Here is a 23,141-nt window from a genome sequence, read left to right on the forward strand (position 1 = left end):
GCTCCCTTCCCCGACCCCAGCTCTGCCCCATCTTGGGCTAAAGCAAAATCTACATGTGGAAGCAATCTGAGAAGGAAAACTAGGACTAGCAAAGTCATTGCTACGGACACATTTCCATACACATTTGCCATTTGGGACCTATCACTAACAGAAAGTAATTTTGTACAAATATATCTTTCTTAAGTAAAAAGTTCATAGAAAATCTCTAGCAATTTTTTCAATTGTTTAGAAAATCTGAGATTATACTATTAAGTACTTGTGATAGGTAAAAATGGGTTGTAACCTGTCTCCTATATATTTCTACATTTCCTTCTCAACCTCTCTATACATAATTAATCTTTCTCTTTATCTTGTTCCTTTTGACTATCTTTGTTCTTTCCTAGTTAAATTATTTACTACCCCCTCTTCTTTTCATTTAAGCTCTCTTTATCTTGTGAGCTGCTTGCTTTTATTCTGAAATCTCCGCTGTCTAAAAGCATAATCAGATGACATCCACTACTGAACAACTTAAAAATCCCAGTGCATTCGTGAAAATCATTTAACTGTATATTTATTGATGGCAAGGTATGTCATGCGGATATGAAGCTGAAACATTTCAGATGGATATGAATTAAAAGGTCAAGGACTTCAGGGCTACGATTGCCAACAAACCTTTACATGTTACCTCTTTCACCCTCAGTAGATTTTCATGAAGCCTGTTAACAGATACAATTTAGCAGACTAAGTGCAATACTAAACAGAATTACACCCCTTTAAAACCATGGACTTCAAAAGATTTAGATTTGTGTAACTCTCCTTAGGATTGCACTGCATTGTTTTTAAACAATTAGTAATTGAAACAATCTATTAATAACAAACTGCTGTAAGTATGAGGAAGGAAGGACAGAAGGACGGAAGGAAGGAGTTTTAATTAATAAGCAGGGGGTTTGTTCTTGAACATATTGCTTGAGGACAACAGAACTCATCCCCTTCTGACCTAACAAATTCCACAAAGCCTTCAGATTCCTAAAAGACAAGAGGGAGAACAAAAAGCCCTCTCAGTTTGTTCCCAGTATTGTCAGTCAACATGTATATATTCATGATCATTGCTGATACTACACTTGCAGGGGAATAACACACTACAGAGCCAGCTTGGTGTAGTGGTTAGGAGTGTGGACTAATCTGGTGAGCCGGGTTTGATTCCCCGCTCCCTTACATGCAGCCAGCTGGGTGACCTTGGGCTTGCCACAGCACTGATAAAGCTGTTCTGACCGGGCAGTAATATCAAGGCTCTCTCAGCCTCACCTACCTCACAGGGTGTCTGTTGTGGGGAAAAGAAAGGGAAGGCGAATGGAAGCCTCTTTGAGCCTCCTTCGGGTAGAGAAAAGCGGCATATAAGAACCAACACTTCTTCCTCTTCCTCCTCCTCCTACAACTTTATTCAAAAGCCCAAATGGGTTCAGTAGCTTCCTGGTAAATATGCTTAGGGTTCCAACTGCAGTCCATCATTTGTCTCTCAGTCAAAAAAACACAAATCAACTTCATCATCATAATATATAAAACAGAACATAACGGAGCTATCAAAATTCCGCAGGGTCTGCAAAATGGAGCTCTTCTGCCAGGCCTCCAGTTCAGGTCAGAGCCAGGAACAATGGGGGACCCTCCTCAGGTTACTCAATAACATCCAGTGTACCCCCACCGGGGGGGGGGTGGACGGCTGTAGGGATGGGGGAGGGATTCTACCACCAATCTTGTTTTATCCACTTTTATCTTTATTTTGTTGTTTGTTAGTGGATGGGGTTTTGTCATGTTTTATAGGGGGGGATATCTAAAAATCTAAGGAATAGATAAATTTGTGTGCATACTTCTGATGACATGTTGAACATTCCAAGCCCTCTGATTGGCCCTCAGTGGTGTATATGCACCCAACAGGAAGACAGCACTGTTCTACACAGAGCCAATTGGCAGTCTTCCTTCTCCTCCTCTATCTACCCCGCTCCTTCCTGCCACTTCTGGTCGCTTACCAGGGCAGGAGAAAAGCTGGCCCTGCTTTGTGGCAAAACACTGAAAGCAAGCCGGGACAGCAGGTAGAGAGCTGGTCCTGGTTGCCTGGCTGGTCTGCTCTGGTCTCCACGCATCCTTAAGTTTGCCAGCTCTACATTGGGAAACATTTGAACATTGGGGGGGGGGGGGGGGTAAGAGCCTGAGGCTCATGAGGCTGGAGAAGGGAGGAATTTCAATGGGGTAAATACTGCCAAAGAGTCCACCTTCCAAAGTGGCCACTTTCTCCAGGTGATCCAATTTCTGTTGCCTAGAGATCACTTGTAATCACAGATCTTTAGCCACCACCTGGAAGGTGACAGTCCAGTCCCTCAGGGTGAGCCCTGAGTCTATTCCCTTCTTATCACACCATTTCTTGATCAATTTATTTCATCTAGGTAATTTACAGCCATACTTTTCTGCATATTTGTGTGTACGTACGAACTCCCTTTTAGTTGGGGCTTTGGTTTGCTCCATTTGTAATCGGGGGGGGGGGGGGGAGGGAAGAGTAGAAGGATTAATGCTCAGTGCTGCATGGCTCTGTCCAGATATTGATGAAGTGGAATGGAGGCACCTGGATTATTAGCATATACTTTTAGAATGCTCCTTTTTCCTTGCCCCAGGGAGTTTATAATCTGAAATGGACAAGGGGGAGGGAACAATTAAGGGAGGAGACAGCCAATACAAGGGAGGGATGGAACTGGGCAATGTAGCTATGTGTATTTAAAATGTAGGGCAATTGAAAATAAGAGTTAAGACGTTAAACCAAAACCCTCTAAGAAAGTATGGGTGTTGAGGTGGATCTGTAGAAAGAGAAAGAGACGTGGAACCACACGCATGTTCCGGGTTAGAGTACTTTACAATATAGTTTATTACTGGAGATTTATTTAACGTTAAAATAAGCCCACTGACTTTCAGGTAAAGTAGTGAGAGGATCATATATATTTTCCTAAGTCCGGGAAAGAGCTCATTCAGCAGGAACTCATACATAATGAAACAGAATAAATCACAAGAGATTAAGTTGTCTTTCGTTAATAATAGGTGTGCCCTTTCCCAAAGGAATGGCAGATGTTTCAAAATACAGTCAGGTCAAGGCTTTCTGAAATGATGTATTATATTTGCTCCTAACCATTTTTATCAAGTGATTGAATTAATTACTAACATTACTGCTATAATGTTTTCCTAAATTTAGCTATAAGTAAATTTAAAATGACCTTACAAAGGAAGGGGAGACCCTTTGTGACTTCCTTCCTCTCACTGCTGCAACTGCCAGGACTGAACAGGACAGGTCAGTTCCTGCCTCTTCTCGCTTCCAAGGCTAGCAGTCCCCGGTAGCCAGAAAAGACTGAGCAGAGACTGAAGAAGCTGGGGGCGGGAGGGGATGTGACTCAGTGGAAGAGCCTCTCCTTTGCGTGCAGAAGGCCGCAGGCTGTGTGTGCATATACTGCAACTTGTGAATAGGGCCAGCAGAAGCAACTTCATGGGTGTGTAAATATGTCACATTTGGGACAGGAAGAGTTTGCCACCTGGTTACTCACTTAAGGGACCAACTGTTACTCATCACCAGGAGGCAAATTACAAATAGCAAGACTGGCTGTAAAAGAAAATTAGATTCCATAGCTCAGAATATCAACAAGAAACAGAAAAAATTTACTTGTATGCATTGTGAGAAACAGTGTGATGTGAGCTTTATGTGTTGCTATCGCCCGTGATGCAGCATTTTAAGGCTGAGGGTAGCGCAGCAAAGGAGACTCCTCATTTACTTTTTGTTCAGACCTGATCTTGAAAAGAAATAAAAATGGATGGGATTGTGGCTCCGTGGTAGTCTGTTGGCATGCCACCTCTTCCCAGGTTCAGTCTCTGGCATTTCCACTTAAACGGACCAGGTGGCAGCTAGCAAAGTCCCCTTCTTGAGATATTAGGACAGAATAAAAACCTGGATGGACCAATGATCTGGTTCAGAACCAGGCAACTTCATGATATTCACGATATTCATTAACATATAATCACAACAGGCATAGCAAACTATGCCAGAGTGCAGTTCTGAGAAAACTTTCCTTAAAGTAAGCTCCACTGAGTAGACTTACATAGGATTCTGTGCAGACTTACTTAGAATTGCCTTCATGCATTCGGAGCACAAATACACATACATTCGGAGTACAAATACAGAGCACAAATACACAAATGAGCGTCTTCTTAAAGATGATGCCAGACCCTATAGACTTCTGTAGAATGGTTTTCAAGACAGGTTTTCACTGACTATTGCAGGGGAAGTAAAACCCTGTTCAGTGTGCAGAATTACATCCTTATGAGGAGGGGATCTTGCAAGACTCGTGCAGAGAAAGAATCCTATCCTATTCTCTCTTGCTCCCTTGCTGACTGCTCATTCTCTGATCAGCCTGACATGGCAGCTGCAGCAGCCTCTCCACCTGCCTGCCTGGTTCATGTGATGGTAGAGGTGAACCCCCCCCCAAACCCACCATGTGAGGATGGCTCAGGATACCCCTTCTGCTCTCTGTGCCCACTTGCCTGGTTCTGGCAGCTGTGGTTCCTTTCTTTTACATCCACTTCCAGCCCAAGGGCACATTCCTTTACCTTGTTTGTGCAAGCATAATGTTCCACTTTTTTGAGGGGGGATTTAACCTCTCTCCTTTTTCACTTTTCACATTTTTCTGCAGGCCTGGTGGTCTTCAAGGTCTGCAAAAGAATGCGTCCTATATGAACCTAGCCCTATTATCTGGGTTTTTCGATCCATATAGTGGCCAGGTCGAGAATTACATGTATGATCCTGTCCTTCCTCCAAGGAAGTCCAAGTGGGAAATCTGCTTCTGTCCCTCTTCCAATCTTGCCTGAAGAGATGTCCTAAAATAGGAATTAGGATTAAAAGCATGCATAATAAAGTTAGGGCAAAATATTACAGGGTTTCTGCAAACTGATGGTTCAAATCAGATAGTTATATTGAATATTACATGGAAAGCAAACCCATTTACAGTGTTTAAAGGTATCCCCTGTGCAAACACCAAGTTATGTCTGACCCTTGGGGTGATGCCCTCCAGCGTTTTCATGGCAGACTCAATACGGGGTGGCCTTGCCAGTGCCTTCCCCAGTCATTACAGTGTGATCAGAAATAAAGGCTACAACCACTCATCTTTTTCCAATGATGCCTATAGCCACATCTTTAGTATATTATATTCATTAATGTTTTAGCTCAAGGCAGTCACAGAGCCAGAATTTTTTTGTTATGGGGGCAGTTTAGTATGGTGGAGAGCAGCCCATTATGTATCTCTACAGAGTTGTCATGCTTATACTTCTAAATAATTAAGTCAAGTGGTATATCACACAAAAACATTTTGGGTTTATTATGAAGAAATTTAATATATGTTAGATGTCCATGATTTTGATGGCTACTTGCATTCCAACTCCATCCAAAAATGGAGTTAATTAGTTACCAACTTTTAAATTGCTCCTCTAGCTGTCACTTTGATATCCCTTGGGTTTGCAGCAAATGCCAGGTGATGTTATTTAAAGTAATAACATGAAAAACTTCTATTGTCCATTTTCATTAACCTTGTTAAAGGGACAGTACATTATTTTTTTCCAAGCATAATCAAGGCAAGCCAAAAGTACTCTAAACTCCCATTGACTACAGTGAAGGAATCCCTTGCATATCAAACTCAACAGGGGTGAGCTTCTCTGGAGCTAAATTGGTCTCAGTGAGGCTGTAATTTTCCTAGGAATAAACCCTATTGAATAAAATGGGACTTACTGCCAAATAGATCTCCAAATGTGCATATTTAGCAACACAGTCTCTCTTGACCTGTATTATAGTACAGCTTTAAGCCTCTTGTGGCGCAGAGCGGTAAGCAGCAGAAATGCTGTCTGAAGCGATGTCCATGAGGTTGGGAGTTCAATCCCAGCAGCCGGCTCAAGGTTGACTCAGCCTTCCATCCTTCTGAAGTCGGTAAATGAGTACCCAGCTTGCTGCTGGGGGGTAAAACAGTAATGACTGGGGAAGGCACTGGCAAGGCCACCCTGTATTGAGTCTGCCATGAAAACACTGGAGGGCATCACCCCAAGGGTCAGACATGACTCGGTGCTTGCACAGGGGATACCTTTACCTTTATAGTACAGTTCCACAGGATTAAAAAAAATATATCTCATAAGAAGGGCAGTTATTCTTTTTTTTAAACCCTCCTATTGTAAATCAGATGTCTTTGCTCTTTACTCTTCCGTAAATGAAGGTATTCTTATCTCCCAGTTTCACTTATGCCTAGCTTCAGCATTCGGTTCTTGTACAGAACACAGTGCAAATGCTAAGCACACTAACTCTTAAGCAAGCTCTCCTAAGTTGAATGGGACTTACAACAAGTAGCGGTGCATAGAATTACAACTGTGCAGGCCGATCATGTGTTAGGGCGACTCTGAATCCGATCCGGTGGAAATTACTTCCAAGTAAACACGCACAAGGTGGAAACGTCAGCCAAAGCTGCACCTGGGAGGCGGCCCCATTGAACACATGCCTTAGACTGAGTTAGACCATTGTGTGTTTGTTGCGTCATCTTTTGACGGGAAATGTTGCGAAGCAGCCGCTCCAGCACTGCGCAAGGACACTACTGAATTCAGACGCATAGGATTGCATTACAAGTGATATCTGGAGGGAGGCGCGCGGAGAGCTGTGCAGCAAGCAACTCCTGTGAAGGGGACTTTCTTGCTCAAGAGGCATGGGCGAAATGCCCGCCTGGCGACGCCGCTTCTCCCCCGCCCACCGGCTCCTGAGCGGCCCGAGGAAGGCGAGCCAAGCATCGCGCCCGCCCGAGCCCCTGGAAACGTGTCCCACACCAGGAACTGGAGGCGCGCCACGCCCCTCCACGTCAAGCGCCGCGCGTCACAGAGGGGCCGTACTGTTCCGAAGCGACGCGCAGCACCCGCTTGTCCGCAGGGCACATTGCGGGCGTTTTCCTTGCCACTTGATGCGCAGGGCATCGCTTTCTGTCCCCTCGTGCAGCCCCTGGAGGCTTTGCAAGGGCCCAAAGGCGTCGCTGAGCCGCGGGGCTGGACTGGCGCTGGGGAAACCGCTGCGGAGGCCCCTCCCGAGAGCGCCTGGCGTGTTCGCCGCTGCTCCCTGGAACCCGCCCGGCCAGGAACACGTTGTCGCGATGCTTCGCGGATGGAGGTCGCGGCGAGCCCGGTTCTCCCGCCCTAGGTGGCGGCTCCGTTTCTCTAGCCGCCCGTCCCCTGGGCTCCCCCGAGAGGAGCGGGTGCGCGTCTCTTAGCAGGCGCGCGGTAGTGATGGCGGCGTTCAGAGGGACGGTTCCCGTCACTGGGCGCGATCGCTGCTGCCAGCCGCGGCGGCGGGAGCGGCTTGCCCGGAGCGCGGCGTCCGCGGGCGCTGCAGAGCCGGTGGGCAGGCGGGGCTGGCGGGCGGTCTCGGCGGGCCGCGCTCCGCTCGGAGGGGCGCGCCATGGGCATGCTGGAGCGGCTGCGGAAGGAGTGGTTCATCCTGGGCATCGTCCTGGTCATCACCGTGGCCAAGCTGCAGCCGGCCTTCGGCGTCAAGGGGGGTAAGCCCGCCGCCCGGGAGCCTCGCCGGGACGCAGACAGGGACGGAGCGGGTCCCGCTTCGGCTCGCTCGCCTGCAAACGAAAGGGCGGGGGGGGAGGCGGTCTCGGGGGCTCCGGGGCATGGGGGGGGGGGGCGGGACTGCGACCCCTGCTCCGCCACGGCCTCCCGCTGCCTGGGGAGGGAAGCGGCTTCTCCAGCAGTGCCGGGACTCGGCTGCTGCACGAGCCGCCACTGCCGCCGCCTCCTCCTCCTCCTTTGCCCGCTCCAGGCGGCCGGCCGGCCGTTCTGCCACCCCCACGAGCAACTTCCAGGCCGGCGCTCGGAAAGTGCCGAGCGGAGTGTTGCCCATTGACACGTGGCACGTCGCGAGCCAGCGACTTCCGTGGGCTAGGGCGGCGGGGGGGGGGGGCGGGGTGCTGGCCGGCTGGCTGCCCGCGGACGGGCTCCGTGCCGCGCCACGACGGGAGCAGCCGGAGGCCTGCGGGGCCTCGTGCACCGTGGCTGGCGTGGCTGAGTGTAGACGGAGCGGGGAAGTTGCGACGTCCGCTGCAGACTTCGCTGCTGGGATCGGTCTGAAGTCAAGAGCGGGACAACTGGGGTCTCGAACGGGAAAATGTCGCTTTCTCCTCAGCATCTCGCAGATGGCCTCCGAAGCAGCGCTTGGCACAATGAGCTTCGCAACTTCAGAACTGAGCAGAAAGGGAACTTAAACAAATGCCCTATTAGTTGGCCGTGCATTAACGTGTGACTTCCTTACACGCCCATGGTGGATCCAGTTCACCCAGGGGAATTAGTAGTGTTTCAGTTGGGGAAATTGCCTCTTCTCTTCTAGAGAGGACTGCTTGGAGCACAGGAGTGATGTATACAAATTTCCCTCAGTGTGTAGAGCTATAGCATGTGTGGTCCACCCCCCCCCTCATGATTTAAATAAACAGGACTGACTTTGCTCTTTTGGCTTCTTTTATGCACCACTCAAAATGATTGCAGGTACTGCACACAGTACCAATAATATTTCTTTGCTGTGGGGTTTGCAAGTAGTAAGGAATATATATAAAATTTTGTAGCCTTAAATATCTTAATTGGCAGAATATGCTTAATTGCCAAAGTATAATTTGTTGTTGTTGTTATGTGCGAAGTCGTGTTATGTTGTTATGTGCGAAGACCCATCGCGACCCCATGGACAATGATCCTCCAGGCCTTCCTGTCCTCTACCATTCCCCGGAGTCCAAAGTATAATAGTAAATCATAAATAGAAAATACGATCCAGATCATGTTTTCAAATATATGGGGAGAAAGAACTGCTAAATCGTCGAAGGCTTTCACAGCCGAAGTCAAGTGGCTGTTAAGAGTTTTGTGAGCTGTGTGGCCATAGACTGGTAGTCTTAATTTAATGCGTCAACTAAAATTACCAGACCAGGGTCACACAGCCTGGAAAACTGACAACAGCCAAATGCTAAATCCTTCTGATTGGTATTGGCATCCTGAAAGTAGCATATCAGCTCACTGGGATTTTCTTCTGGATAGACGGGAATAGGAATGTTTTGAAAACTCCTGCACCCAAACAGATTGGCTTTGCTGTCAGGTAGGTTTTTAAACTGATGCAGGCTAAAGGGATCCTTGATTAGGACTGCTTTACTTGTTAGGCCTAGTATGTTCAACCACTTCCCAGCAATAGTTTTTTTTTTTTGCTCCATGTAACTTCTAATTGAATGGCCAGTTTCTGAGATATCCTTTGGGAGAGTGTTTCTTATCTCATAGAACATTATGATAAAAGCTTTTACTTGGCTCTACAGGAAGGCCTGATATGCACTGTTTACTTGCAATATCTTTTAAAGCACACATGCTTCCTTAGTCACTGATATGAATGTAATCTGTGAGATTACCTTTAGTGGTTAAGCAAACAATAAAACAAGGTGGCTCCCCAGATGTTCATGGACTACAGTTCCCATGAACCCCCATCATTTGGCCATGCTGGCAGGGGCTCATGGAAATTGTAGTCCATGGACATCTGGAGAATCATTGTTTGGCCACCTCTGAATAGAATATACACAGAGCAAGGGGCAGGGATCTTGCCACCCCTCTAAAACTAGAGTGATGGAAGAACGATTCTTTCAAGGAAATGAGCAATTCAGAAAAAGTGCAACATGCTACTGAGAGTAATACCATAAGATTATGAGTTTTTTGCCTTAATAAAGTCTGCAGGTCCAGACTTGGTTTCGTCTAGGCCAGTGGTCCCCAACCTTTTTATCACTAGGGACCGGTCAACGCTTGACAATTTTACTGAGGCCCGGGGGGGGGGTAGTCTTTTGGCAAGGGACATCACTGCCGCCTGAGCCCCTACTTGACTTGCTTTCCTGTCGGTGCTCCTGACTTCCTGCCACCCACTGGGGGTCGCTGCCAGCAGCAGCTGTGCAAAGCAATGCCGAGGGGGAGCCCCAGCCATGGCAGCCACCAGAGTGCACAAAAGGTGAGCCAGCGGCAGAGTGGCAGGGCAGCCCCCGAGGCAGCGGCCAGGGAGGAGGACGAGGAGGAGCCGCGGCCTGGTGCCGACTGATCCACGGACCGGTCCCGGTCCCCAGACTGGGGGTTGGGGACCACTGGTCTAGGCTATTTGTATATAATTGACTCCTATAAGTTCGAGAGCCTTTCAGTTTCCATTTCGATCCTTGGTCTTCAAATGTGTTATAGTAAGGCTAGGAGCAATTAAAAGGCCTTGAAACAGCAATTGTTTACATATCTCTGAATCTGTGTCCTTCTATTTATCATGAGGATTAGAGAACACCACTTCCCTTTATGCCTAACTATGACAGCTGACGTATTTTTCTCATTTTCCTTTATGCTGGGTCAGTTAGTTATGGTTGGGGCAGAGTTGGAGTTAGACTTGAGGATATTTGTTTTACTCTTTAATGTTCATATCTAGAGTTTGTTTGTTTTGTCTATGGCTTTTAGTTTAGAATGGGACTTATAAACCCTGAATAAATAGCATTAATAGCATTATCTAGAAAAGTTGGTTCTTAGAAGAAACTGTGCTTGTATCAAGATAAACTGAACTTGAACACGAGAAGGCAAAACTTGGAAACAGAACTACACCTGTGCATCTTTTGGTGTACACAACTTTATTTTCTCTCTTGATTAGTGTCTATATAATCCATGGGGTCGCGATGGGTCGGACACGACTTCACACCTAACAACAACAATCCATTTTACAGCAAACATAGTTTTGACACCTCCTTTGAAGTTGAGTGTGGGGGAAGATGATTGCTTACATATCCCTGTGTAAATTTGTTGTGATGTGAGGACCTTGCCTAACATTGGCATTCTTTTTTATGCTGATGGAGCCCAAAAAGATTGTTCGGTAAGGATAGAATGCTTTGGGGTCTGGAATAAGCATATGGTAATCTATCTAATCTATCTAATCTATCTAATCTATCTATCTATCTATCTAATCTATCTAATCTATCTATCTATCTATCTATCTATCTATCTATCTCATAGCGATCCCCAACCTGTGGGCCGCAGACCACATGTGTGACTAATTGGAGGTGGGCCCCGAAGGACGCCTTCTCCCCCCCCCAGCCCTTTACTTCATCTCCCCCAGCACTTTACAACACACTTCATTGCTGTGGTGTGTCTGTATCTTATTTTGAAGGGATGTTTAAACTTTACCATGGCAATCAGAGAGCGTTAGGGCAGTGGTTGAGAGTAGAGCAGCGGTCCGCAAGCTTCTGCTTGCCGCGGACCGCTGCGGAGTAGTGGGCGGAGAGGGCGGCCCGGGGCCCCGCACACGCGCGGCAGCCCCAGCGCAAACGCGTGTGCGCGGACTGCTGCATGCGCGGCAGTCTGCGCACGCACGTTTGCGCCACCGCCATGCCGGCGGCCGTGGCTTCCCCTCCCGGCCCCTCCGGGCCGCGAGCAAATCGGCCGCTAAAGCGGCCAATTAGCTTGCATCTCGGCAAGCTTCTCTTCCCTCCCCTTCCGAAGTGAGAAGCTTGCCGGGCCGCGAGCTAATCGGCGAGCTTCTCGCTTCGGGGGGGAGGGAAGAAGGAGCTGCGGCCCGGCGCCGGGCCGCGGCCCGCGGGTTGGGGACCACTGGAGTAGAGGAGTAAACCCCCCCCCGGGCCTCAGTAAAAGGCGTTGAGTGGTCCCCGGTGATAAAAAGGTTGGGGACCACTGATCTATAATATACATATTTTAGTGATGCAGTTCTCTGAGCCGTTGCTTCTAGTTCACATAGACCAGCAGAAACAGCATAGGGAACATGGAATTGCACATCCAAAATAGTGGTAATAACTTTTTTCTTGTTTGTAGTATTTCCTGGTTCAGGGCTACCACTGTTACTGGAAAGCTTGGAAGTACATTAAAATGAACTAGGTAGCAATTCCATAGATATCAGCTCTTCCAGATATAGTAAGGTGGTAGTGAGAGGTGGAGAGAAGGATATTACTATTTTACTGTACATTGTAGAGATAAAGAGAGAGTGGATGTTTCTGCACTAGGGTCATTCTAGAGCAGCCTTTCTCAACTTTTTTACCATTGAGAAACCCCTGATTCTTCAGGCTTCAAGAAACCCCAGAAGTGGCGCAATCGTGTAGAATGTGGTTAGGAATCATAGCTGTGTACATGCCCACCCATGGCCCCTTCCCTTCCCACCCCCTGCAGGCCCATTATTGGCCATTTTAGTAGGGGAAGGAACAGGTCGGCATGACAATATATGGTCACCTGATAAATGTTTAACACATTTTATAAAAATATTCAAAATTAACTCCCACCCATTGGAGAAATCTTTCCAGGGCCGTCAAGAAACCCCAGAGTTTCACGAAAGCCTGTTCAGGGTGGAGTCTGCACAGAGCTTTTATTCCAATCCCAGGTTGATTCATCCTCTGTTTTAATTATTTGTGCTATACTTTCTTACCAGAGGAACCTAAATTATCCCTTAACAGCATTAACGGGGGGGGGGGGGGGGGGGAGAAAAAGAGAGAGTACACTATACATATTATTATTATGTAAACCACCCCGAACCCACTTGCAAATATGGATGGTATCAAAAACAAATTATATAAATAAATAAATAAAATAGTAGGAACGGAAACGGACCAATCTTAAATCAAGTGGAGTCTTTCCTGAGGCTGTCTTCTGGCCTTCCAGCTTATACTTCTTGCCTTTTTGTGACCTGGAGGAAATGCACATTGCCCAGCCCTTCCTTTTGAAGTAAGCGGAAGATGAAACCAATAGTTTGGATATTTAGCCACCCCTGAAGCATGGCTGATCATCCACACCATTTGTTAGGTGGGAATTGGTCCTAGTGTTTTTTTACTTCTATCTGGACTTGTAGGATTCTGTGGCAGATAGTCAGATAAATCACTGCATTTTGAACAGATTGTCTATATAAACCCTACTTTTCCTATTACAAATTTACATGTAATTAACAAGTAATGCTTTTATATAGCTTTTAGCTTTATAGCTTTTAGAGAAGATCTTTGGTTTTATTCTTTATTTCATGAAACAATTATATTTTTAAATAATTGGATAGTACTTTGTAATAGCCTGAATCTTGGTTCGTTTCTGTTTTTTGTCTCTTAGACCAGCGGTCCGCAACCTTTCGGCTGCCACGGGCCGCTGCTCTGGAGTGGGGGGAGAGGGCGGCCCAGGGGCCCACGCACGCGCGGCAGCCCCAGCGCAAACGCGAGTGCGCGGACTGCCGCGTACGCGCGTTTGTGCCCGGGAGGGGCGCAAACACGCGTGCGCAGCAGTCTGCGCATGCGCGTTTGCGCCGCTGCCATGCCGGCGGCCGCAGCTTTGCCTCCTGGCCCCTCTGAGCCGCCAGCAAATCGGCCGCCAAAGCGGCCGATTAGCTTGCGGCTCGGCAAGCTTCTCTTCCCCCCCCCTCCCGAAACAAGAAGCTTGCCGGGCCGCAAGCTAATCGGCCGCTTTGACGGCCGATTTGCTCGCGGCCTGGCAAGCTTCTCGCTTCGGGCGGGGAAGGGAAGAAGCAGCCTCGGCCCGGCGCCAAGGCCTTCGCGGCCCGGCACCGGGCCGCAGCCCGCAGGTTGGGGACCACTGTCTTAGACATTTTCATAGTAACCCAAAAAGTATCATATCATCTCTGAGGTGGACTACATGGACAATTAGGGTTCCCTGCTTTTAGCTGGGGGAGAGGGGCTGTGAACTTTCTATAGCCCTAGATTATGGGCTCTTGCATGGAAACTAAATCTGGGATATCTGGGTTGAAAGCACTAATATATTTTGTGTATGTGTATTTTTAGGACCACTGAAGCCAGAAATCTCCATTACATACATAGCTGTTTCAGCTATCTTCTTTAACAGTGGGCTCTCGCTGAAAACTGAGGTACTGCCAATAGAATTTAAATCTTCTCTCTCACTTTTAAAAGTACGGTTTGCTTTTAGGCAGTATCTAAAAGAAGGGAACAGCAGGTTGCAATATGACATGTCAAAATGGAGTCCTACCATAGCTTCAGCAGCAGCCAGTCAGTATTTATAACTCTGTGGTGCATGTGGAATTCCTAGATATGAGTACGCACCCTTGTCTGAGAGGATCTGGGATTATGAGGTAGAACTGGGACATCAAAGGAGAGCCGCTTTTAATGTTTGGTTAATCTTTTTAGAGTATTTGCAGATTTTAGTTCTGTAGTTCTGTACAAAGTGCACTTTAGAATGCATTTACATAGTAACAGTCTCATAGGTTCAAATGTAATTTAGTCATCAGAAAGAAACATGACCCGAGAACTTTATATTTTATTTTATTTATTTATTAGATTTTTATACCACCCTTCCATACGGCTCAGGGCGGTTTACATACAACGTCACAAGGGGGATACATGGAACGACCTAACATATAACATAGTCAAATAGGGATGACCTTGTGTATTGTTTTAGGATTGCTGGCCCTCCCCATTCAGTTCGGGTCAGTGTGGTGGTTCCACTGGTGGCTTTGGCACACGGTGACCAGGCCACAAGGCTGGTCACCTGGAGTATTTCTTAGCCGCCTTCCTTATGGAGCTCAAGGTGACCACCAAGGAGTTAACACACATAAAATACATTATAAACATAAAAAACAAGATTTAAGATCACAGCTCAGGATGTGTTAGAATGTCATTATTCAAAGTATGTGTGTTGTAGCACGTAATTTGATGAGCATGTGTGGGTTCTCTCTGGATATGCTTTAAGATTTCTAGGATTATGTGATGACCTTTCCTGAAAGCAGTTAGCTTGTATATTATATTTTTTGTTTCTTTCCTTGCCTCCTTTCTGAGGATTAGTGTAACTAGAGACACCAAAGTTCATGTTCTGCAATACTTTTGTAGTTAAGATCTGAAGGCAGTTATTAGATAACAGCCATCTTCATGCATAAAATGAAGGCTACTGTGGTTGTACGCTTACAGCAAGAGCTATGTGTTAGATGAGAGAAACATATTTGTCTGTACAATATATCACAATGGGGCAAGTCACAAGCTAGTGCTTTTAGGGGAGGAGTTGTGACTAACCCCAGGGAAAATCTGTCTAGTAAATAAAGCTCTAAGTATACTATTTAACTTTATAGCTAGTGGTGCTGTCTGTCCAGTTCCTTTTTAATCTAGTTGTATTTTATTACTGTGACTTTTATTTTATATTTCATTAGCAGGCAATAGCTATTTTAAATATCCAAAGGAATGAATGGTGTATTTACCGGGTTGGAGCAGGGGCTTTCTGAAGTCATGTTTCTTTGACATATGTGGTTATGATACCACCTTAAACAGTACAAAATATCGTTCAGCTATTATAACTGCAACCTTTTCTCTTCTCTTTTCTTTTCAGGAGCTGACAAGTGCTTTGATGCATGTGAAATTGCATCTTTTTGTCCAGATCTTCACACTTGTATTCTTCCCAACAGCAATATGGCTATTTCTTCAGCTGCTATCTATCACACCTATAAATGAATGGCTTTTAAAAGGGTATGTTTTAGCATCTCAGTGGTAAAGTATTTACCGCTGCCTTTTCAGTAATGTGCTTTCAGTAGAGTTTTTTTTTTAAGTGGAGTGATTTTTTTTCTGTGTAGGTTAATACTTTGACACATGCTGCTAGGAAAAAATATGTAAAAGATTGCTGTTTCAAAATCTTGGTCTTGTGTATGAAGGCTTGTCAGCTAATTTTATGTGCAGGGAGTTATTCAACATATCATGCCTCTTGTTGACAAGCCTCCTGGATTGAATTTGTTGTGATGGCTTACAAGGAACATAGGGGTAGGGAAAATGAGGGTTGAATAGGTGTTTAAACCAAACAGCATGCACAGTCCATTTCAGTGGCTGTGTTTGGGGGTATCAAACTACGTATATTGGGTAGCAATAAAAAGGGGAGGCACTATATAACAAGAGTTACAGAAAAAAATGTAGCTACTGGGGTTCCAACATCAGTGAAAGACATCAAAAGTGATTGCAGTATATTGCACTTAATTCTTAAGGAAAGCATAACAATGGACTTCAGTTATAGAAGCAGGTTAATTGTCTCCAGAGATTAGAATTTAGTCTCCTATTGAGATAAATTTACCTTTCTATTAGCATATGGAGTTACATCAAATTATCCCCAAGCTATCTCCATACAAACATGCATACGTATGTACGTACTGCTAGGTTTCTGATAACTGCAGACTATTTTGTTAGAGGGGCAATCATAGGGTTTTTACAAAAATATTTAAGGAATTAAGAGTTGCTTATGTTATATGCATTCATATGTAAGCTTACACCCAGATCCCTTAGTGCTTTCTGATTTAGGCTACTCCATTCACTTCAGTAGGGAGTATGACATGCAGCTTCCCTTGAGTGCACAAATATGCCTCTTCTTGTGAATTAGGAACCTATGAGAACTTTCAAGAACAGGGATTGGTGGACAGTTGCTAAATAAATGTAAGAAGTAGCTAAGGCTTCTCTAAGGTAATAGCTATATTTGTTATCAGTGTGGCCCATTATGCACGGAGTGGAAGGTCCGCATTCAGGGTGAAATGGCGACGGCTAAAATCACCAATTATACACACTGCAGGCGGCAACCGGGAGCAGAATCAACGTATGCCTCCGAAAAAGCTGTGTTAGCGAGATGTGGAAGAAAGTGGAGCTTCCCATGACCAGGGCGCAACCAGAAGCGGCTCTGGAGTAGCCGCGTGCATAATTGGATACTCTGGGTTTTGCCGCCGTTGCGTTCCGTCCCGTGTGTAAGCGGTTTGCTTCGCTTCTTCCTCCTCTGCGTTCTCCATGCCTCTGTTTCAGCGGCCATGCATAATAGGCCTATGTGAAGATCTAGAGGTACTCCCCATATTTCTGTTAATCATGTCACTAAAGACAGGGTTTACATTATGGCTTCTGAATGTAGAGAGTAATCTTTCTTTCTCCTCTGTTGTTTATTCATAGTGGCTGATTGCACTGAATATTACATTTGTGTGTGTGTTTTCTCTCTCTCAGTTTGCAGACAGTAGGCTGCATGCCACCTCCTGTATCTTCAGCAGTGATATTAACCAAAGCAGTTGGTGGGAATGAGGTGAGTTAAAAAAAAATTAACATGTTTTTAAAAAACTGTTTCAGAACAAAGTACTTTCATTACAAAGAACCTGATTAGTGTTGTTTTGTACTTTGTCTATTAGATCTAGCCATCTTCCAGTCATGATTGAAAGATGGGTCTTATAAGTTAGCGATCCCCAACCTGTGGGTCGCGGACCACATGTGGTCCTTCGACTAATTGGAGGTGGGCCCCGAAGGACGCCTTCTCTCCCCCCCCCGGCCCTTTACTTCATCCCAGCCCTTCCCTAAATTTTACTGGAAAGAAGCTAGAGATGAGGGGGATTGCATGAGATTGTTTCTCTTCCATGACTGCTGGCACCTTCTGTGATCACTTATATGGTCTTAAACTTTTGTGCTCAGATGTCATTATGAGCCATGGTTTGAGCAAATGCTGTTTAGATGTGATGTATAAAAGACGTTGGGCCAGTATTGGTTAGCACAGCTTGTATTACCTGTTCCTTGTTAGGATGTTCAGATTCATAAGCCCTGGTTTGCTGAGAAGTGCCACCTCTCAAAGCTGTCTGACCACTGAGAGAACATTAGGGAGGATGCTGAGAGGTAACAGAAGCAAGAAGCAGACAATTAGTTTTTATGTATAAACTAGCTTCAAAGCCCATTCCTAAGAATGGGCCTTGAAAGGGCCTCCTCCCCTGGCCAGGCAGCTTAAGGTGGCTTTGGGCCGCAGTGCACAGCTGGATCAAGTGGGGCGAGAGGGGGCTGGGCAGCTAGCAGGCCCAGGACAGAGCTCCTTAGCAGGCAGTCAGCAGGCCAAGAGGCCCTCATGAGCAAGCCCTCCACCACGATCCTTTGCCCAGGGCCCTCTTCCCTTACCTGCTGCTGGCTCTAGGGACTGAGGCAGGTCTGAGAGCAAAGAGGCTAGAGTCCAGGGACAGAGGGCGAGAGCTGCAGGGGCAGGGCCAATCAGGCTGTAGCCAGCTGCACCCTGATTGGCCCTATTCCATCTTGGACAGCCGGACATGCCCTCCCCCCCAGGCTGTTTCACAAATATATAGAGCAGTGGTCCGCAACCTTCTGGTTGCCGCGGACCACTGCTCCGGAGTGGCGGGAGAGGGCGGCCCGGGGCATCGCGCATGCGCGGACTGGCGCAAACGCGCGTTTGTGCCCGGCAGGCTCCCTCTCCCGGCCCCTCCAGGCCGCCAGCAAATTGGCCGCCAAAGCGGCCGATTAGCTTGCAGCTCGGCAAGCTTCTCTTCCCCCCCTCCCGAAACAAGAAGCTTGCCGGGCTGCAAGCTAATCGGCCGCTTCGGCAGCCGATTTACTCGCGGCCTGGCGAGCTTCTCGCTTCGGTGGGGGCGGGAAGAGGGAGCTGCGGCCTGGCGCCAAGGCCTTCCGGGCCGCGGCCCGCGGGTTGGGGACCACTGATATAGAGGAACAACAATGGATAAGGATGACATTTGAAACTTGCGCTGGTAGGCTAGCCGTATAGCCCAAATTGTGGCATATGAATGCAGCCAAAGTCTTTTCAGATGTAGTTTGTGTCTCTTTACCTATCGAGTTTCAGAGACTGGAAAGCAATATTCTGGAACAATATTTGGTTGTAGTGGGTCCGCATGTGATATTGCCAAGGGATAGGCAGTGGGTGTTGCTCTATATCAGTGAATTGGAAGCTCATTTTTGCTGGTTGGTGACTGCATACCTGAAAAGGAGGCGAGTGCTCAGCATTTCCCTTAGCATGTACTATATACAGCACTCAGCAGCACTTTTTGGAATGACTCCTCTTATTTAAGACAAGTACAGTACATAGGATTCCTGCAAGAATGTCCCATGGGTGAGTGTGCTGAAACTGTAGCAAAGATTATTTCAGTTTTGGTTCTGATAGGTTGTGCTATGCAATGTAAGCACATGATTCATTGACTCCATCCTAGAGGCTAGCAGCAATTGGTAAAACCTAAGTTTGAAGTAGAAGAAGCAGATAAATTTCAGCTCTGTGTGTTCAGTTGTTAGGCGAATGGAATTATGGAAAATCCTGTCAGAGGACAGTTGAGGATTTTGAACTATTAGAAAAAGATGCACCACAAAAACATAAAAAATATGTCAGATAATTGGTTCCTATAAAATGTCTTTGGGAAGCTCCTTGCAAAGTTGGCTTCGTTTAGAGTCAAAGATAGCTTTCAGTTACTACTCCCTTTATGGAGTAGGGAATTCAGTGCAAATAACTTGGGAACTTAATGACACTGCTGTGGTGGATAGGGGAGGGAGGTTTCCTGCAACTGATGGAGGCCCATTATCCTTACAGAAAGGGGAATTGTCTGCTGTTTTCTCCCTTAAAACTGGGGTGGGAGTGTGTGTGTGTGTGTGTGTGTGTGTGTGTGGGGGGGGGTGTTTTGTAAAGATTAGAGCACCATGCCAGCATAAGTTCTTAGCCAGCCAGGCTGAAGGAAACTCCTAGTTTCATTTTAGCCATGAATCTGAAAGTGTTGGGAAAAGGGCAAGAGACAACTGGGCTGGGGCACACATCCTCCAAGCTCAGTTCCCCTTATCCTGGGTCCTTCTGGTGGCGGGTGGCACTCAGCTCCTGGTAGGATCCCAAGTGGTGACTTGTCTCCAGATTACTCCCATTTCCATTTTTTCAGTGAAGCTTGCTAATTATTTTGGTACAAAGGTATGATAGATGTTCGCGCAAATATTCATTGAACCTTCCTCTTTATGGTTGTTAAACATTTAAATCTAGAAGAAATTCTTGCGTTTTTTTATTGGTATTCCAGTTTCAAAAGACAATGGCTATTAATAAGAGAGGTCACACTTTTAGATCTAGCAATGCCTTCAAATCTGAAACCTTTTCTGGAAAGAAACCTCAGCAAACCCCATGGGGCAAGGAAAATTATTGCATGTGGTGAACTCTTAAGTAATAATCTAAGGTCAAGGCAGCAGGAGTCTATTTAAAAAAGGTTTTCTCTCTGCTTGGAAAGCAAATGAAAATCTCATCATTTAACTTTAAAATTATAGTCATTTAAGAACATTCACTACCATTTAAAGAGCAAGTTCGTTGAAAATGAATAGTTCTTTCTCTGATATCGCAGTGAAATAATGTTGTGCTTAAAAAAATAAAATAAAGGGTGTATGAACTAGGAGGGTGGAATAAACAATTGTTCCCTCCCCCACCAGTCTCCCCTCTAGGCTTCTGTAGCTTCAGAGGGAGGTGAGCTGGCAAATTCCAATTGATGTCAACCTTTGTCATTGTTTCCTTGGAGAATGTTCAGTCTTCATGTGGTTTATATTTGTTTTGTTTTCAGTATTTCTTTTGGTTTACTTATAAAGCCATATTTTCTGCATAACTCGGGAGTCTCCCCAAATACTAGAAATCTTCACTGTTTATGGATGTCCTGATTTTGAGGATTTTGTGGTGGGTGCAGGTCATTTTATTGGGATTTAGAAGTAGAAATACTGAAGAGATGAATCTTTGCTGCAAACTGTATTTGAATAAAACCAAACATAGATTTTACTGTAAGGAGCTTGATTTCTGAATCATTATGGTGTGTTGCCTATTGACTATATGTAACCTGCCTCAGTGAGCCTTAATGGGTCTGAGCATCTCTTAAGGGCCTGAGGGAGATGTCACCCTCCCCAGTGAGAAGTTGCATGACTGTGTGAAAAGGAAGTGCAATTCTGATGTGTTCTGAGGGGCTGGGTTGAAAAGCAGAATGCAGTGGCTGGAGTTGGCTGATGCTCCTGAGATTGCAGCAGCTTTTTCTTTGAGGATCTGGTGTGGGATAGTGAATCACCTGTCCTGTAGAAATGCCCCAGTGCCTCCTCTACTCTATTGGTATACTTGTAAATAAAGTAAATACTATAAGAACGTCATAAGTCTCCAGTGCCCTGTCCTCGAAGGGCAAGCAGTCTGAATACGTACCAGCCCATGGAACCTTTCTCCACTCAGAATTGGGGTGTGCAGGACAAGCCTCAATCTTGGACAAGTGTATGATTTTCCCTTTCGGAATATTCTTTGTTTTGAAACTTTCCCATATTTTCAAAGTAACATTGTATATAAAATAATGTACTACTTAATGTACTTAGATTTAAGATTGCTGGTTGATTCTGCAGGCTTTGATTGTATAAAGGAATGCACTTGTATTGGATTAAAATATTGAATTGTGCAAGAAATTATTAAAAATACAAGTTGTGAGCCTATGAAGATTGTGGTCTGCGTGTCTCCAAGGGAATCCCTTCCCTCCCTGGTCTTCCAGGACTCTAAACTCTCTGGGTAAGTGATCAGGCTGGTATTCTGTGCTACTGATGGTAATTGAGGGCTTGCAGAGTATGGCACTGATCTTGTTAAATTTCTTCCCAAAATGTGGAGAAAACTGTTGGTATTGAGTCTTCTTTTTAATTAGCAGAGGCCAGATGCTGCAGGCAGAGAACACCTGTGCTACCTGAGGTATTGGGGAGTTCAGAGCCCTGTCTCTCTGCACACCAGTGGAAATAAGAAATAACTGATTTTGTGGAGATTTGGATTAGCTCTTAGTACCTGCCATTCTCATGATTTGCTGTCATTCTTGAGATCTCAGAAAATGTACTTAAACGCTGTAAGTAAATCATTTGGATGCAAGTTGCTCTTAGTGAGAATCTAGTTCAATCCTAAGTATACTGAGTCTGTTAGCATCTTATTTGGGTGGCTGGTAAGAAGCAGACTATTCTGACCTTGCCGATAAAAACTTAGTATATTTCCATCTTTGTGAGAGGGTTTTAATGAAAGAATTTTGACTATACTTATGAGTAGCAATTTAGCAGATTTGTCAAGATCTGCACTGCAGTTATAAGTGGAGTTGCACCCTTCTCAGTCTACTGAAGTAAATGGGTTTAGAAGGATGTGACTGTATTCAGGATTGCACCGTGAACATTAAGCAGAGTTTTAAAAAATACTAGTGTACAAGATCGTGTGTGTTTTCAGCAAAATGTACAGCAAACCCCCCCCCCCCCCGGAAACTAGAAATCCTCTTCTAGTTGTCACTTTAATGCATTTTACAAAAAACTGGGTCTGGAAATACTGCATCATATTTTGTATTGATGAATATCCCTTAATAAATAGAGAAAATGATTTCAAATCCATTGGAAGGCGTTGTAACTGGACAGATTTTTGACTATGTGATTGTCATATCTAATACAGCGTTTGCTGGCAGGGGCTCATGGGAATTGTAGCCCATGGACATCTGGAGGACCACAGGTTGACTACCCCTGTAATATAGAACAGTGCTCAGACTTTTCAGACTTCAGATGAGTCAAGAGGGAGATTCATCTTGTACTCTGGAGTCTGTTATCCAAGGGCTGCTTCTCATTTCACATTTTGCACTTGGATATGGAGTACAGAGTAGATGCAGGTTGTGTCAGCTGAGAATGACATAAACACCTTTTTCCCCCTCAGGAAACTAGAAGTCCTCTTCTAGTCACTTTAATGAGTTTTAAGAAAAATTGTGATTCAGCTGTGTGAACTCCACTCACAAATTACATTCTGTGAATGCATTTTGTACCTCCAAATGCAAAAATAGATCATTGCAAGAAGAAATCCCAGTTCTTCCATGCCCATGGCAATGAATTTATGGCTACTGACATAGAACATACCACCACAAAATAAGTACTATCAGTAATGATCCTGTTATCTTCAACAGTTTAAATTTCCGAGCCACAATCTATAAGAGAAATAGGAACAGCTGTAATATTTTCATCATTTAAAAACCCTTCCTTTCCCCCCTGTACATTTTCCACTCTAGTAATATGGAATATCGCTGGATCTCAGCAATGCATTAAACTATTTCCTCTGCCCTTCCCCCTTTCTGCTGTGCTAAAGAAAAGCCCCTACAGAGCATAAGCAGGCCATATGACCACAGCCACTAAGAAATGCAAAGACAATTGCAAAGCGCCAATCCATTGGCAGGATCTGCTGAAACTGTAATGTTTTTTCCCTTGCCAGGAGCCTCCTCCTTGCCTGGTGTCATTTCTTGAACTCTTGTGGGATGAGATTAGTCTTCAACAACAAAGTAGCCAGATGTCTGGTTCGGAAAG

The 23,141-nt window shown here is 45.5% G+C and overlaps 1 protein-coding gene across 3 annotated transcripts in view; it reads left to right on the forward strand.

Annotated features, from left to right (window-relative positions):
- SLC10A7 (solute carrier family 10 member 7) overlaps positions 1-23,141 on the forward strand; it is a 163,753-nt gene that overhangs the window by 1,081 nt on the left and 139,531 nt on the right. The window contains exons 1-4 of one of the 3 annotated variants that reach the window (XM_077300163.1): positions 6,995-7,580; positions 13,845-13,927; positions 15,394-15,530; positions 17,028-17,103. In XM_077300163.1, the coding sequence (XP_077156278.1) occupies positions 7,481-7,580; positions 13,845-13,927; positions 15,394-15,530; positions 17,028-17,103 (396 nt within the window). In that variant the 5' untranslated portion in view covers positions 6,995-7,480. Of the gene's footprint in view, positions 1-6,994; positions 7,581-13,844; positions 13,928-15,393; positions 15,531-17,027; positions 17,104-23,141 lie in introns of those variants that run through there. The other 2 variants (XM_077300162.1, XM_077300164.1) reach the window with 2 other exon arrangements.

This window comes from Paroedura picta, chromosome 10, assembly GCF_049243985.1.
Source record: "Paroedura picta isolate Pp20150507F chromosome 10, Ppicta_v3.0, whole genome shotgun sequence".
NCBI classification, from domain to species: Eukaryota; Metazoa; Chordata; class Lepidosauria; order Squamata; family Gekkonidae; genus Paroedura; species Paroedura picta.